The sequence below is a fragment of the Amblyraja radiata genome, unplaced genomic scaffold, assembly GCF_010909765.2.
Source record: "Amblyraja radiata isolate CabotCenter1 unplaced genomic scaffold, sAmbRad1.1.pri scaffold_596_ctg1, whole genome shotgun sequence".
Classification (NCBI taxonomy): domain Eukaryota; kingdom Metazoa; phylum Chordata; class Chondrichthyes; order Rajiformes; family Rajidae; genus Amblyraja; species Amblyraja radiata.
The window spans coordinates 32,498-47,982 of NW_022630638.1; the positions used below are offsets into that span (position 1 = coordinate 32,498).

At 53.7% G+C, this 15,485-nt stretch overlaps 1 protein-coding gene across 2 annotated transcripts; it reads left to right on the forward strand.

The window, feature by feature from the left end:
* Window positions 1-1,305: 1,305 nt before the first annotated feature.
* LOC116970167 (zinc finger protein 239-like) lies at window positions 1,306-14,594 on the forward strand. 2 transcript variants are annotated; one of them, XM_033016872.1, is made up of 4 exons: window positions 1,306-1,326; window positions 13,303-13,872; window positions 13,957-14,040; window positions 14,127-14,594. In XM_033016872.1, exons 2-4 carry the CDS (start codon window positions 13,429-13,431, stop codon window positions 14,517-14,519), a joined length of 921 nt encoding a protein of 306 aa, XP_032872763.1. In that variant the 5' UTR covers window positions 1,306-1,326; window positions 13,303-13,428; the 3' UTR covers window positions 14,520-14,594. The 2 variants fall into 2 exon arrangements, with proteins under 2 accessions (XP_032872763.1, XP_032872762.1); XM_033016871.1 differs by lacking the exon at window positions 1,306-1,326 and having other exon boundaries at window positions 13,303-14,040; window positions 14,127-14,591.
* The last annotated feature ends 891 nt before the right edge of the window (window positions 14,595-15,485 follow it).

Below are 15,485 nucleotides of genomic sequence, written 5' to 3' on the forward strand. Positions count from 1 at the left end.
TTATTTGGATACTTAGGTTATTTAGAAAATATATAATTTTCTTAAGAAATGGAATCTACAGAACATTGTTAATGGGAAAGTAGCAAAAATGGCAGAAAGGCATGTCTTGTGTGGTTTCAAGAGCAAAAACTTGTAGTTTACAATGCCAAAATTGAAAAGTTGAGGAAAAAGAATTTGCTTATTGGTTACAATCTGAGGAGTATGGTGATGCAATTGATTATGATATGCCAATGTAGCAGCTAGCAACTGATCTTCTCCATAAAGACTTTGTCTATTGCTAGAAATTGTAATTTATTTACCTATCTGTTATGGACTTACAGCATATTATACAATAATATTAAAGTTCTGATCTTGAGAATATCACATTTTTGAATGTTCAAGGCAGTCTGGGTGTTTCTTGTTCTTGGTTCTTTACTATTTCCATCATAACAATCAATTTTGTAATTAGGTACAATTCGGTAACTAACTAATTATATGTTATAATTTCAGGTCATCCAAGTAAGATGTTTTATATTTGTTTCAGAATGCTTCAATCTATAATAACTAAAATTTTCATTCAGTTCTCTTAACTTCTAATAAAGTTACGGGCTTTTGACTGTCCTCGATCACAGCTTTTGTGTTGAGTCAATGGAAAAGCAATAGGGAACAAGATGCTAATTTCCGAGTATGAAAACGGCCATAACTTTTTTAATACTGAAGATATGAAAGTGAATTAGGTGTCAAATTAAACTTTTTTTATGCTTTATCTGATGGGATAAATTGCAGACTTGATTTTTAAAATCCCAAAATTTAGTAACATTGCTAGACAGACACACAGAGAGAGATAGAGAGAGACTGTGTCCCGACTCCCCGCTCCCCTCAGCCGCGACATGACTCCTCCACCACCCCGGCCGCACGGCGTCCACCCATCAGCCCCACCCCAGATTGATGGTCGTGTTGCGGCGGCGGTGGTACCCGGCGCAGGCCCGACCCCAGGCCCATGCCCGGCTCCCCGAGCTCCGCCAACCCCAGGCCCAGTCACTGTCTCCCGGGTGCGAGGCCGCGGGCTGGACCCCCCGCGCACCGAATCCCCAGCCAGCGCGCCCGCCCCGCCCGCCCTGATCCACCGGAGCCTCTCACCGCGCCCGGCCCAGCCCGGGTCCTCACTCACTCACTCACTCACGGCTCATCCCGCCCGCCCGCTGCCCGTTGCCCCGGAGGCAGAGAGAGAGAGATCGCGCAACACGGGGCAGAGGGGCGTCAACCCGGAAATTACGTGGCTGCCCCGGGGCGGCCTCAGCCTGGAAATGACGCCACGGCCAAGATGGAGCCGATCTGCACTGGACGGTGAGAGAGTACATGAATCACTAAAAGTCAGTATGCAGGTGCAGCAAGCAATCAGGAAGGCCAATGGAGTTTTGGCCTTTATTGCTAGGGGGATTGAGTATAAAAACACGGAGGTCTTGCTGCAGCTGTACACGGTATTAGTGAGACCACATTTGGAATACTGTGTACAGTTCTGGGGTCCATACTTAAGAAAGGATGTACTAGCCCTGGAGGCAGTGCAGCGAAGGTTTACAAGATTAATTCCTGCAATGAGGGGATTGACATATGAGGAAAGGTTAAGTAAGCTGGGACTCTACTCTTGGAGTTTAGAAGAATGAGAGGCGATCTCATTGAAACGTATAAGATCGTGAGGGGCCTTGATCGGGTGGATGCACCGAGGATGTTCCCAATGATCGGGGAGGCTAGAACTAGGGGACATAGTTGCAGAGTGAGGGGGGGCTCTTTTAAAACTGAGATGAGGAAGAACTTCTTCACCCAGAGGGTGGTTAGTTTGTGGAATTCACTGCCCCAGGGAGCAGTGGAAGCAGAAACGTTAAATATATTTAAGTCAAAAATAGATGTTTTTTTAGCTGCCAGGGGATAAGGGGCTACGGGGAGAGGGCAGGGATATGGACCTAGGTATGGTTAGTATAGTAGACCTGAGTGATCTCCTGGACAAGTGTCGATCGCCTGGATTGGGGTCGGAGAGGAATTTCCCGGATTTTTTTCCCGAATTGGACCTGGGTTTTTATCCGGTTTTTTGCCTCCCCCAGGAGATCACGCGGTTCTTGGGGTGGAGAGGGGTGATAGCGGTATAAAGGGGAGGGTAGTGTCTTGTGTTCTGTGTCTTGTGTCTACTGTTTGTGGGTAAGTGTGTCTGTTTAGTGTTCAGCCATGAGTGAATGGCGGTGCGGGCTCGACGGACCTGGTGGTCTACTCTCGCACCTACTTTCTATGATTCTATGATTCTATCCAGTTCTCGCTTGAAAGCATCCAGAGAACCGGCCTCCACCGCCCTCTGAGGCAGGGGATTTCACAGACTCACCACTCTCTGTGAGAAAAAATGTTTCCTCGTCTCCGTTCTAAATGGCTTACCCCTTATTCTTAAACTGTGTGTGGCCCCTGGTTCTGGACTACCCCAGCATCGGGAAAATGTCTCCTGCCTCTGGTGTGTCCAAACCCTTAACAATCTGTTAATAAATTCTGACACTATGTAATATGTTAACAATTCTGACACTAGATCGCGACCTGGATACGTGGATAATGAAGGTACCTGTGCTCAATAATGATTTCTGGCTGGTGGTTTCTGAGTGCTGTAATGAGCTATGGTAAGGACAATGAGTATGTTAACTGACGGTGGTACACAAAAATGCTAGAGAAACTCACCGGGTGCAGCAGCATCTATGGAGCGAAGGAAATAGGCGACGTTTCGGGCCGAAACCCTTCTTCAGACTGATAGGGGGTGGGGGAGAGAAGGAAGGAAAAGGGGAGGAGGAGGATCCCGATGGCGGGGGGTTGGGAGGAAACAGCTCGAGGGTTAAGGAAGGGGAGGAGACAGCAAGGGCTAGCAAAACTGGGAGAATTCAACGTTCATGCCATCCGCACGCAAGCAACCCAGACGGAATATGAGGTGCTGTTCCTCCAATTTCCGGTGTTGCTCCCTCTGGCAATGGAGGAGACCCAGGACAGAGAGGTCGGATTGGGAATGGGAGGGGGAGTTGAAGTGCTGAGCCACCGGGAGCTCAGGTAGGTTATTGCGGACTGAGTGGAGGTGGTCGGCGAAACGATCGCCCAACCTCCGTTTAGTCTCCCCGATGTAAATCAGCTGACATCTAGAGCAGCGGATGCAGTAGATGAGGTTGGAGGAGATGCAGGTGAACATTTGTCGCACCTGGAACGACTGCTTGGGTCCTTGAATGGAGTCGAGGGGGGAGGTGAAGGGACAGGTGTTGCATTTCTTGCGGTTGCAACGGAAAGTGCCCGGGGAGGGGGTGCTACGGGAGGGAAGGGAAGAATTGACAAGGGAGTTGAGTGTGAGCCTCATCTATGGTGGCGGAGGGGAATCCCCGTTCCCTGAAGAACGAGGACATTTCCGATGTCCTGGTGTGGAACGTCTCATCCTGGGAGCAGATTCGGCGTAGGCGGAGGAATTGGGAGTAGGGGATGGAGTCTTTACAGGGGGCAGGGTGGGAAGAAGTGTAGTCCAGATAGCCATGTGAGTCAGTTGGTTTGTAGTGTATGTCGGTCAGAAGTCTGTCCCCTGCGATGGAGATGGTGAGGTCAAGGAATGGTAGGGAAGTGTCGGAAATGGCCCAGGTGTATTGGAGTGCCGGTGGAAGTTGGTGGTAAAGTGGATGAAGTCAGTCAGTTGTGTGTGGGTGCAGGAGGTGGCACCGAAGCAGTCGTCAATGTAACGGAGGTAGAGGTCGGGGATGGGGCCCTGGTACGTATTGAACAAGGATTGTTCAACGTACCCGACAAAGAGGCAGGCGTAGCTGGGGACAATGCGTGTGCCCATAGCTACGCCTTGTGTTTGGAGGAAATGGGAGGAGTCAAACGTAAAGTTGTTGAGGGTGAGGACCAACTCTGCTAGTCGGAGGAGGGTGTCAGTGGCTGGGTATAGGTTGCTCCTCTGGTCGAGGAAGAACCGGAGGGCTTTGAGGCCATCCTGGTGAGGGATGGAGGTGTAGTGACTGGACATCCATAGTGAAGATGAGGGGGTGAGGGCCTAGAGAGTGGAATGCGCGGAGGCGGCGGAGAGTGTCTGAGGTGTCTAGAACATAGGTGGGAAGGGATTTGACCAAGGGGGATAGGATGGAGTCAAGGTATGTGGAGATGAGTTCGGTGGGGCACCAACAAGCAGAGACAATGGGTCTGCCGGGAGAGCCGGGTTTGTGGATTTTGGGGAGAAGGTAAAAACGGGCCGTGCGGGGCTGGGGAACGATGAGGTTGGAAGATTGGTCGGGCAGGGCGTGGGAATTGATGAAGTCGGTGATGGTGCTAGATATGGTGGCCTGGTGCTCGTCAGTGGGGTAATGGTCCAAGGGTAAGTAGGAGGAGGTGTCCGAGAGTTGGCGCGTGGCCTCAGCTTTGTAGGGATCGACGCGCCAGTCTACCACGGCACCTCCCTTGTCGGCTGGTTTTATAACCCAATCTGGGTTTTTGCGGAGTGATTCAATGGCAGTGCGTTCAGGGGGGGGAGAGATTGGAGTGAGACAGGGGAGTGGAGAAGTTGAGGCGGTTGACGTCGCGGCGGCAGTACTGGATAAAGAGTTCCAGAGCCGGGACTTTACGATAGGGGTTCCCCGAGGAGGGGGTGCGTTGGAGACGGGAAAAGGGTCATCATTGGGGGGCGAGGACTCCTTCCCATGGAAGTGCGCTGTGAGGCGGAGGCGACGGTAGAAGCGCTCCAAGTCATGGTGCGCGGAACTCATTGAGATGGGGACGGAGGGGGACAAAGGTGAGACCTCTGCTGAGTACAGACTGTTCGGTGTGGGAGAGGGGGAGATCGGGGGGTGTGGTGAACACCCGGCAGGGGTGGGAGTTGTGGCCAGAGGAAGGCATGTGGGTGGACTGGGGACAGGGCGATGTGAAGGGGGGGGGGGGGGGGTTGTGGGTGTTGGAGGGGTGGTGGGTGGTCAGGGGGTGGGGGTGTGAGAGGGCTGTAATGTGGGTGGGGAAGAGCGGGGTGACATAGTTAGAGGGGGATGGGGAGAGTCAGTGGAACAGCCACTGAGGTTAGCAAGGCTGGGCAGACGGGCACTAGGACCCAGTGGAGTTACGCCCAGGAGAGTGGGAGTAAGCAGGTGAAGGCTCCAGGCCCAGTGCAGAGTCCAGACTCCAGGTAAGGCGACTGCTGTGGGTTGCTGGAGGGAGGTGGAGTGGCGCGGGTCACCGGACCCGATGGTCGGAGTCCAGTGGCGATGGTCACCGGACCCGATGGTCGGGGTCCAGTGGCGGTTGAGTCGGGGTCCGCGGGCGATGCGTGGCAGGTCCCGGTGGGTGGATAGTCGGCGGGGCGGCGCGGGTCGGCCATAGCGGTGGGGCGGCGAGATGAGTCGGGTGCGTTGCAGCGTCCATGTTGGGGGAGCCCCGGGTCCGGCGGCGATGCCGGGTAGGTCGGGTCCGGCGGCGATGTTGGGTGGGTCGGGTCCGGCGGCGATGTTGGGTGGGTCGGGTCCGGCGGCGATGTTGGGTGGGTCGGGTCCGGCGGCGGTGTCCGGTAGGTCGGGTCCGGCGGCGATGTTGGGTGGGTCTGGTCCGGCGGCGGTGTCCGGTAGGTCGGGTCCTGCGGCGATGTTGGGTGTGTCTGGTCCGGCGGCGATGCCGGGTAGGTCGGGTCCGGCGGCGATGCCGGGTAGGTCGGGTCCGGCGGCGGTGTCCGGTAGGTCGTGTCCGGCGGCGATGTTGGGTAGGTCGGGTCCCGCGGCGATGTTAGGCGGGCCCAGTGCGGCGGCGAAGTTCAGTGGGCCCGGACCGGCGGCGATGCTGGATGGGCCCAGTGCGGCGGCGATGTCGGGTAGGCCCGGTGCGGCGATGAGGCTGGGCGGTCCCGGAGGGCGGCGAGGGTCGGAGGAATCAGCGAGGGGGAGAAAGTCCAAGTTACCGTAGAAGCGGCGAGGCTGGGCGTCATCGGTAGGCAGGTGAGGGTCGGCGGCGGCATCGATGTGGAAGTCGGTGAAGGCGGCGTCCTGGTGAGTAGGGACTCGGGCAGGCGATGCAGGCCGGAGTTGGGGCCTGGAGTCTGCTGGTGGTCGAGTCGCGGGGCGTCGGGAGCAGCCTGTAGGCGGGATAATTTAAGGTCCTTGGTGGAGTTAGGTAGGCCAGGAATTTTTGATTGAAGAGGTGGATCTTCCGGAGGATGAAATATAATTGGGGTCCGTTGCAGGTATGGGTTAGTGAGGCCTGAAGTTCAGAGAGTGACGATGTGAGGTCCTGCTGGTGCCGGCGCATCGCGACCAGGGTGGATCTCAGTGCCCGGTTGGAGAATTGCTGGGTATGCCGGTGGATAGCCAATCGGTACCGATGGTCCGGTTGGGGTCCGAACTGGGAGGTAGGGAACTGGAGCTGGAAGCCATGGGGTATGAGATGGAGGCGCAGGCAGGCCCCGAGGAAGCAAATGTGGCTGCGGTATCGAGTCTGGGCAAGGATGTGGTCGTACAGTTGGAGGGCAGGGGGATCACAGAGGGTGTGCAGTTAGAGAGGAGGTTGTGAAACTGTCTCCGGAGAGAGGAGGAGAACTTCTTCAAAGTAGGCATACCTTGAGGAGATATCGCAGTGGAGTAGACAAAGTGTTCAAGAAGGAACTGCAGATGCTGGAAGATCGAAGGTACACAAAATTGCTGGAGAAACTCAGCGGGTGCAGCAGCATCTATGGAACGAAGGAAATAGGCGACGTTTCGGGCCGAAACCCTTCTTCAGACTGATGGGGGGTAGGGGGGAGAAGGAAGGAAATAGGGGAGGAGGAGGAGCCCGAGGGCGGGCGGATGAGAGGGTGGGAGAAGACAGCTAGAGGGTTTAGGAAGGGGAGGAGACAGCAAGGGCTAGCAAAATTGGGAGAATTCAATGTTAATGCCATCCGGACGCAAGGTCCCCAGGCGGAATATGAGGTGCTGTTCCGCTGTTGCTCACTCTGGCAATGGAGGAGACCCAGGACAGAGAGGTCGGATTGGGAATGGGAGGGGGTGTTGAAGTGCTGAGCCACCGGGAGGTCATGTTGGTTATTGCGGACTGAGCGGGGGTGTTCGGCGAAACGATCGCCCAACCTCCGCTTAGTCTCCCCGATGTAAATCAGCTGACATCTAGAGCAGCGGATGCAGTAGATGAGGTTGGAGGAGGTACAGGTGGACCTTTGTCGCACCTGGAACGACTGCTTGGGTCCTTGAATGGAGTCGAGGGGGGAGGTCAAGGGACAGGTGTTGCATTTCTTGCGGTTGCAACGGAAAGTGCCCGGGGAGGGGGTGGTGCGGGAGGGAAGGGAAGAATTGACGAGGGAGTGGCTGAGGGAGCGGTCTTTGCGGAAGGTAGACATGGGGGGAGATGGGAAGATGTGGCGAGTGGTGGGGTCACGTTGGAGGTGGCGGAAATGGCGGAGGATTATGTGTTGTATTTGCCGGCTGGTGGGGTGAAAGGTGAGGACAAGCGGGACTTTGCCCTTGTTGCGAGTGCGGGGATGGGGAGAGAGAGCAGTGTTACGGGGTATGGAGGAGACCCTGGTGTGAGCTTCATCTATGGTGGCGGAGGAGAATCCCCGTTCCCTGAAGAACGAGGACATTTCCGATGCCCTGGTATGGAATGTCTCATTCTGGGAACAGATGCGGCGTACGCGGAGGAATTGGGAGTAGGGGATGGAGTCTTTACAGGGGGCAGGGTGGGAAGACGTGTAGTCCAGATAGCCATGTGAGTCAGTGGGTTTGTAATGTATGTCGGTCAGGAGTCTGTCCCCTGCGATGGAGATGGTGAGGTCAAGGAATGGTAGGGAAGTGTCGGAAATGGTCCAGGTGTATTGGAGTGCCGGATGGAAGTTGGTGGTGAAGTGGATGAAGTCAGTCAGTTGTGTGTAGGTGCAGGAGGTGGCCCCAAAGCAGTCGTCAATGTAACGGAGATAGAGGTCGGGGATGGGGCCCTGGTACGTATTGAACAAGGATTGTTCAACGTACCCGACAAAGAGGCAGGCGTAGCTGGGGCCCATGCGTGTGCCCATAGCTACGCATTGTGTTTGGAGGAAATGGGAGGAGTCAAATGTAAAGTTGTTGAGGGTGCGGACCAACTACGCTAAGCGGAGGAGAGTGTCAGTGGCTGGGTATAGGTTGCTCCTCTGGTCGAGGAAGAACCGGAGGGCTCCGAGGCCATCCTGGTGGGGGATGGAGGTGTAGAGTGACCGGACATCCATGGTGAAGATGAGGGGGTGAGGGCCCAGAGAGTGGAATGCGTGGAGGCGGCGGAGAGTGTCTGGGGTGTCTAGAACATAGGTGGGAAGGGATTCGACCAAGCGGGATAGGATGGAGTCAAGGTATGTGGAGATTAGTTCGGTGGGGCACGAACACGCAGAGACAATCGGTCTGCCGGGAGATCCGGGTTTGTGGATTTTGGGGAAAAGGTAAAAACGGGCCGTGCGGGGCTGGGGAACGATGAGGTTGGAAGCTTGGTCGGGCAGGGCGTGGGAATTGATGAAGTTGGTGATGGTGCTAGAAATGGTGGCCTGGTGCTCGTCAGTGGGGTCATGGTCCAAGGGTAAGTAGGAGGAGGTGTCCGATAGTTGGCGCGTGGCCTCAGCTTTGTAGAGATCGACGCGCCAGACTACCACGGCACCTCCCTTGTCGGCTGGTTTGATGACCCAATCTGGGTTTTTGCGGAGTGATTCAATGGCAGTGCGTTCAGAGGGGGAAAGATTAGAGTGAGACAGGGGAGTGGAGAAGTTAAGGCGGTTGACGTCGCGGCGGCAGTTCTGGATAAAGAGTTCCAGAGCCGGGACTTTACGAGAGGGGTTCCACGAGGAGGGGGTGCGTCGGAGACGGGGAAAAGGGTCATCATTGGGGGGCGAGGACTCCTTCCCATGGCAGTGCGCTGTGAGGCGGAGACGACGGTAGAAGCGCTCCAAGTCATGGTGGGCGCGGAACTCATTGAGATGGGGACGGAGGGGGACAAAGGTAAGACCTCTGCAGAGGACATACCGTTGGGTGTGGGAGAGGGGGAGGTCGGGGGGGGGGGGGATGGTGAACACCCGGCAGGGTGGGAGTTGGGGCCAGAGGAAGGCAGGTGGGTGGACTGGGGACGGGGCGATGTGTGGGTTGGGCGATCGTTTCGCCGAACATCTCCGCTCAGTCCGCAATAACCAACCTGCCCTCCCGGTGGCTCAGCACTTCAACGCCCCCTCCCATTCCCAATCCGACCTCTCTGTCCTGGGTCTCCTCCATTGCCAGAGTGAGCAACAGCGGAAATTGGAGGAACAGCACCTCATATTCCGCCTGGGGACATTGCGTCCGGATGGCATTAACATTGAATTCTCCCAATTTTGCTAGCCCTTGCTGTCTCCTCCCCTTCCATAACCCTCTAGCTGTCTCCTCCCACCCTCCCATCCGCCCGCCCTCGAGCTCCTCCTCCTCCCCTTTTTCCTTCCTTTCCCCCCCCCCCCCACCCCCCATCAGTCTGAAGAAGGGTTTCGGCCCGAAACGTCGCCTATTTCCTTCGCTCCATAGATGCTGCTGCACCCGCTGAGTTTCTCCAGCAATTTTGTGTACTTTTGCAAATAAGTAATCCTGTTTGAGTACGGATGGGGGTGACGGCCTACCCGGGGGTAGCGACAGCGGACGGGTCTCCAGCACAGAGACCGGCCCTGTTGCTCCGAAAGGCGGGGGAAAAAAAGAAGAGGGCAATAGTAACTGGGGACTCTATTGTTAGGGGGTCGGATAGGTGATTCTGTGGACGCAGTCGGGAGACCAGGATGGTGGTCTGCCTCCCTGGCGCCAAGGTCTCGGACGTGTCTCAACGAATCCAAGATATTCTGAAATCAGAGGGAGAGGAGCCTGAGGTCGTGGTACATATAGGTACCAATGACATAGGTAACATAAGGGAAGAGGTCCTGAAGGGAGGATTTAGGGAGTTGGGAGGAGAGTTAAGGAAAAGGACCAAAAAGGTAACAATCTCAGGATTACTGCCTGTGCCACGCGATAGTGAGAGTAGGAATGGAGCGAGGTGGAGGATAAATACGTGGCTGAAAGACTGGTGCAGAGGGCAGGGATTCAAGTTTCTGGATCATTGGGACTTCTTTTGGGGAAGATGGGACCTGTACAGAAAGGATGGGTTGCACTTGAACCCGAGGGGGACCAATATCCTGGCGGGGAAATTTGCAAAGGCCACTGGGGAGACTTTAAACTAGAATGGTTGGGGCGAGGGACTCAAATAGAGAAAGCTAGTATACAGAATGGGAGGCAGGAAGCAGAAAAGGGAAGCACTCGGACTCAAGAGGAGAAATAAAAAAAGGAAATAAACAGAGAATAAGAGACGGGGGGTTTCTTAAATGTGCATATTTTAATGTTAGGAGCATTGTAAGAAAGGTGGATGAGCTTAGGGTCTGGATAGACACCTGGAAGTATGGTGTTGTGGCGATCAGTGAAACATGGTTGCATGAGGGCTGTGATTGGAAACTAAATATTCCAAGATTTCGCTGCTTCAGGTGTGATAGAATTGGAGGGGCAAGAGGTGGAGGTGTTGCATTGCTAGTCAGGGAAGATATTACAGCAGTGCTTTGGCAGGATAGATTGGAGGGCTCATCTAGGGAGGCTATTTGGGTGGAACTGAGAAGTGGGAAAGGTGTAGCAACACTTATAGGGGTGTATTATAGATCGCCAAATGGGGAACGAGAATTGGAAGAGCAAATATGTATGGAGATAGCAGATATTAGTAGTAAGCACAAGGTAGTGATTGTGGGAGATTTCAACTTTCAACACATAGACTGGGAAACACATTCTGTAAATGGGCTTGATGGTTTGGAGTTTGTAAAATGTGTGCAGGGTAGTTTTTTGCAGCAATACATAGAGGTACCTACTAGAGGAGGGGCAGTGCTGGACCTCCTGTTAGGAAATGAGACGGGACAGGTGGCGGAGGTATGCGTTGGGGAGCACTTCGGGTCCAGTGATCACAATACCATTAGTTTCAATATAATTATGGAGAAGGTCAGAACTGGACCTAGGGTTGAGATTTTTGATTGGAGAAAGGCTAACTTTGATGAGATGCGAGATGATTTAAAAGGACTGAACTGGGACATTTTGTTTTATGGGAAAGATGTAGAAGAGAAATGGAGGACATTTAAAGGGGACATTTTAAGAGTACAGAATCTTTATGTTCCTGTTCGGTTGAAAGGAAAGTAAAAATTGGAAAGAGCCCTGATTTTCAAGGGAAATTGGACATCTTGTTCGGAAAAAGAGGGAGATCTACAATAATTATAGGCAGCATGACGTAAATGAGGTGCTTGAGGAGTATAAGGAATGTAAAAAGAATCTTAAGAAATAAATAAGAAAAGCTAAAAGAAGATATGAGGTTGCATTGGCAAGCAAGGTGAAAGTAAATCCAAAGGGTTTCTACAGCTATATTAATAGCAAAAGGATAACAAGGGATAAAATTGGTCCATTGGAGAGACAGAGTGGACAGCTATCTGCAGAGCCAAAAGAGATGGGGGAGATATTGAACAATTTATTTTCTTCGGTATTCACCAAGGAGAAGGATATTGAATTATGTGAGGTGAGGGAAACTAGTAGAGTAGCTATTGATACTATGAGTTTCAAAGTAAAAGAAGTACTGACACTTTTGAAAAATATAAAAGTGGATAAGTCTCCAGGTCCAGACAGGATATTCCCTAGGACATTGGGGGAAGTTAGTGTAGAAATAGCCGGGGCTATGACAGAAATATTTCAAATGTCATTAGAAACGGGAATAGTCCCCGAGGATTGGCGTACTGTGCATGTTGCTCCATTGTTTAAAAATGGTTCTAAGAGTAAACCTAGCAATTATAGACCTGTTAGTTTGACTTCAGTGGTGGGCAAATTAATGGAAAAGATACTTAGAGATAATATATATAAGCATCTGGATAAACAGGGTCTGATTAGGAACAGTCAACATGGATTTGTGCCTGGAAGGTCATGTTTGACTAATCTTCTTGAATTTTTTGAAGAGGTTACTAGGGAAATTTTGAAGAGGTTACTAGGGGGGGCAGGGAACTGGGGGCGAGAGAGGGGTCAAGGAAAGGGGGAGGGAGCCTGGTGGGGTGGGAAGAAGGGGGGAGGGAGCAATGGGAGTAAGGGGCAGTGAGGAGGGCACATTGTTTTGGGGGTGGGGAGGGTGTTGCAGTTTATGAATTCAAACCAGGGCAGGATCTTCACTGTGAATGGTGGGGCGCTGGGGCAGCACCGCCATTCAATGTGAATATGGCTGATCTTCCCGAATCAGTACCCTGTTCCTGCCTTCTGCCCATATCCCTTGACTCCGCGATCTTCAAGAGCCCTATCTAGCTCTCTCTTGCAAGTATCCAGAGAACCGGCAGATAATTCCACAGACTCACAACTCCGTGTGAGAAAAAGTGTTTCCTCACCTCCATTCCAAATGGCTTACCCCTTATTCTTAAACTGTGGCCCCTGGTTCTGGACTCACCCAACATCGGGAAGATGTTTCCTGCCTCTAGCATGTCCAAACCCTTAACAATCTTATATGTTTCAATAAGAATCCCTCTCATCCTTCTAAACTTCAGAGTATACAAGCCCAGCCCCTCCATTCTCTCAGCATATGACAGTCCCGCCATCCCGGGAATTAAACTTGTAAACCTGCGCTGCTCTCCCTCAACAGCAAGAATGTCCTTCCTCAAATTAGGGGACCAAAACTGCACAGAATACTCCAGGTGTGGTCTCGCTAGGACTCTGTACAACTCTGAGCCTTGCGGAATGTGTGGAGCCGAGGGATCTAGGACTGCGGGTACGAGTTAGGCCGAGCGGCCTCTTTCAAACGCTGTATCACTCTATGACTATGACAAAGTGCTGGAGTAACTCAGCGGGTCAGGCAGCATCTGTGGAGAGAAGGAATGGGTGGCGTTTTGGATCGACACTATTTGGTTTAGCTTAGTTTAGAGATGCAGAGTGGAATCAACAGATCTTTCGGCCCACGGAGTCCGGACCGACCAGCGCTGTCCCATACACATTAGGGACAATTCAGCAATTTTGCGGAGGCCGATTAATCTACAACCCTGAACGTCTTTGAAATGTTGGAGGAAACCAGAACACCAGGAATAAAAATCCACGCAGGTCAAGGAGAGACCGTACAATCTCCACACAGACAGCACCTGTAGTCATGATCGACCCCGGGTCTCTGGCGGTGAGGCAGCAACTGTAACGGTGCGCCAGTGTGCCGCGCAGAATTATGTAACGGTTTCCTCCGCCATAAACACGCTCTACATGTGCTAGTAATGTCCTGTTTGCCAGCTTGTTGACCCTCGTTCTTCCCCTCCTGCAGGGTTTAGGAGCCTTTGCTGTGGACGGAGACGGGGACGTGAGCGGCTATTGAAGGCGGCCAGGGTGCAGGTGAGCCCCCCCCCCCCCCGCTCGGTGTGTGGGTTGAGCTTCGAGGGGCTGAGCTTTAATGGAGGACCACATGATGGGGCACAACAAGGAGAAGCGTTATGAGTGCGACGTATGTGGCAAGGACTGGCAGAGCCCGAGCGAGCTGGAGATCCACCGGTGGGTGCACACGGGAGAACATCCCTTCAACTGCTCGGATTGCGGCAAGACTTTCAAGGCGGCGAATGTCCTTAAGGCCCACCGGCAAGTGCACAGGGGCGAGAAGCCCTATGGCTGCTCCACATGCGGCAAGAGCTTTACCCAGTTGTCAGGGATGCGGGTGCACCAGCGGGTGCACAGCAGTGAGCGGCCCTTCACCTGCTCCGACTGCGTCAAAGGCTTCAAATCGTCCAAGGACCTGAAGGTGCACAGGCGGCTGCATACCGGGGAGCGGCCCTACACCTGTGCCCAGTGTGGCAAGGGCTTCACCAAGTCCAGCAGCCTCCTGCAGCACCAGCGCACACACATCGGCGAGTGCCCCTACAGCTGTGCCCAGTGTGGCATCGGCTTCACCCAGTCCAGCAAACTGCTGCAGCACCTGCGCACCCACACCGGCGAACGCCCCTACACCTGTGCCCAGTGCGGCATGGGCTTCACCCAATCCAGCAGCCTGCTGCAGCACCAGCGCACCCACACCGGCGAGCGTCCTTACATCTGTGCCCAATGTGACAAGGGCTTCACCCACACCGCAACCTCCTGAAGCACCAGCGCTGTACCCATACCGGCGAGCGCCCTTACACTTGCGCCCAGTGTGGCAAGGGCTTCTCCCAATCCAGCAACCTGCTTGTGCACCAGCGCTCCCACACCGGCGAGCGCCCCTACACCTCTATCCAGTGCGGCAAGGGCTTCACCCACTCCAGCAACTTGCTGGAGCACCAGTGCAACCACACCAGCGAGCGGTCCTACACCTGTGCCCAGTGCGGCAAGGGCTTCAGCAACTCCACCCGGCTGCTGTTCCACCAGTGGGTGCACGCCGGTGACAGTCCCGTCCCAGCCCGGTGTGTGGCGAGCACACCAGTGGCCAGCCCTACGACTGCCCGTACTGTGGTGAGTCGTTTGACTGCTCGCGTGGGTTGCGGCAGCACCAGCGGTCCCATGCTGGCGAGCAGCTGATCCCTCTGTGACGAGAGCATGGGGGCTGCGGGAGCACCAACGGAAACACACCAGAGAGAGACCCTCGTGTGCGCTGAGTGTGGCAAGGGTTTCACCCGCATGTCCAGCCCTGAGCGTCCCTTCCCCTGCCCGTCCTGTGGTAAGGGCTTCACCCGCCTTGACCACCTGCTGGAGCACTAGCGAGTCCACGCCGGCCAGCGCCCCTTCACCTGCCCGCTCTGTGGCAATGCCTTTCCCCGCTCCTCCAGCCTGCTGGCACACCGTCACCTGGATAGGCGCAGTTTTGGTAAACACAAAATGCTGGAAGGAATGGGTAACGTTTCTGGTCGAGACCCTCCTCAGTCTCGACCCAAAATGTCACTCAGTCCTTCTGTCCAGAGATGCTGCCTGGCCCACTGAGGTATTCCAGCATTTTGTGTCCTTTTTTGTAAACCAGCATCTGCAGTTCCTTGTATTTAAACCATTCTGGTTAACTTAATGTAATACTCCAAATGCTACCTGAACAATGTCCCTTAAAGCTACACATATACACTCCTCTCTCCTTATCTGACATCCATTTATCTCCTTATTTTCCCTCGCCTCTGTCACTTCACTCATCTGCCGATCACCCTCTCAACTGTCAACATAGTGTTAGTCTGAAGAAGTGTCCTGACCCGAAATGTCACTATCCATGTTCTCCACAGATGCTGCCTGACCCGCCGAGTTACTCCAGCACTCTGAAACGTCACCTATCTGTTCCTTACAGCCCAATTACATGAACACAGAATTCTCCAATTTGTGGAAACTCTCCCCTCATCCAAATGAAATCCTGGAGTCTGTCCCGACCCCAACTCTTTTTTCCAGCTTCCCCCCCCCGCCGCCCAAATAAGTCAAATTAAACTTTACTTAATAAAATACCTTGCGTTATAATTTGTATTATGTCACTAGGATATTATCAGACCCAGGGGGGCACAGTTTAAGAATAAG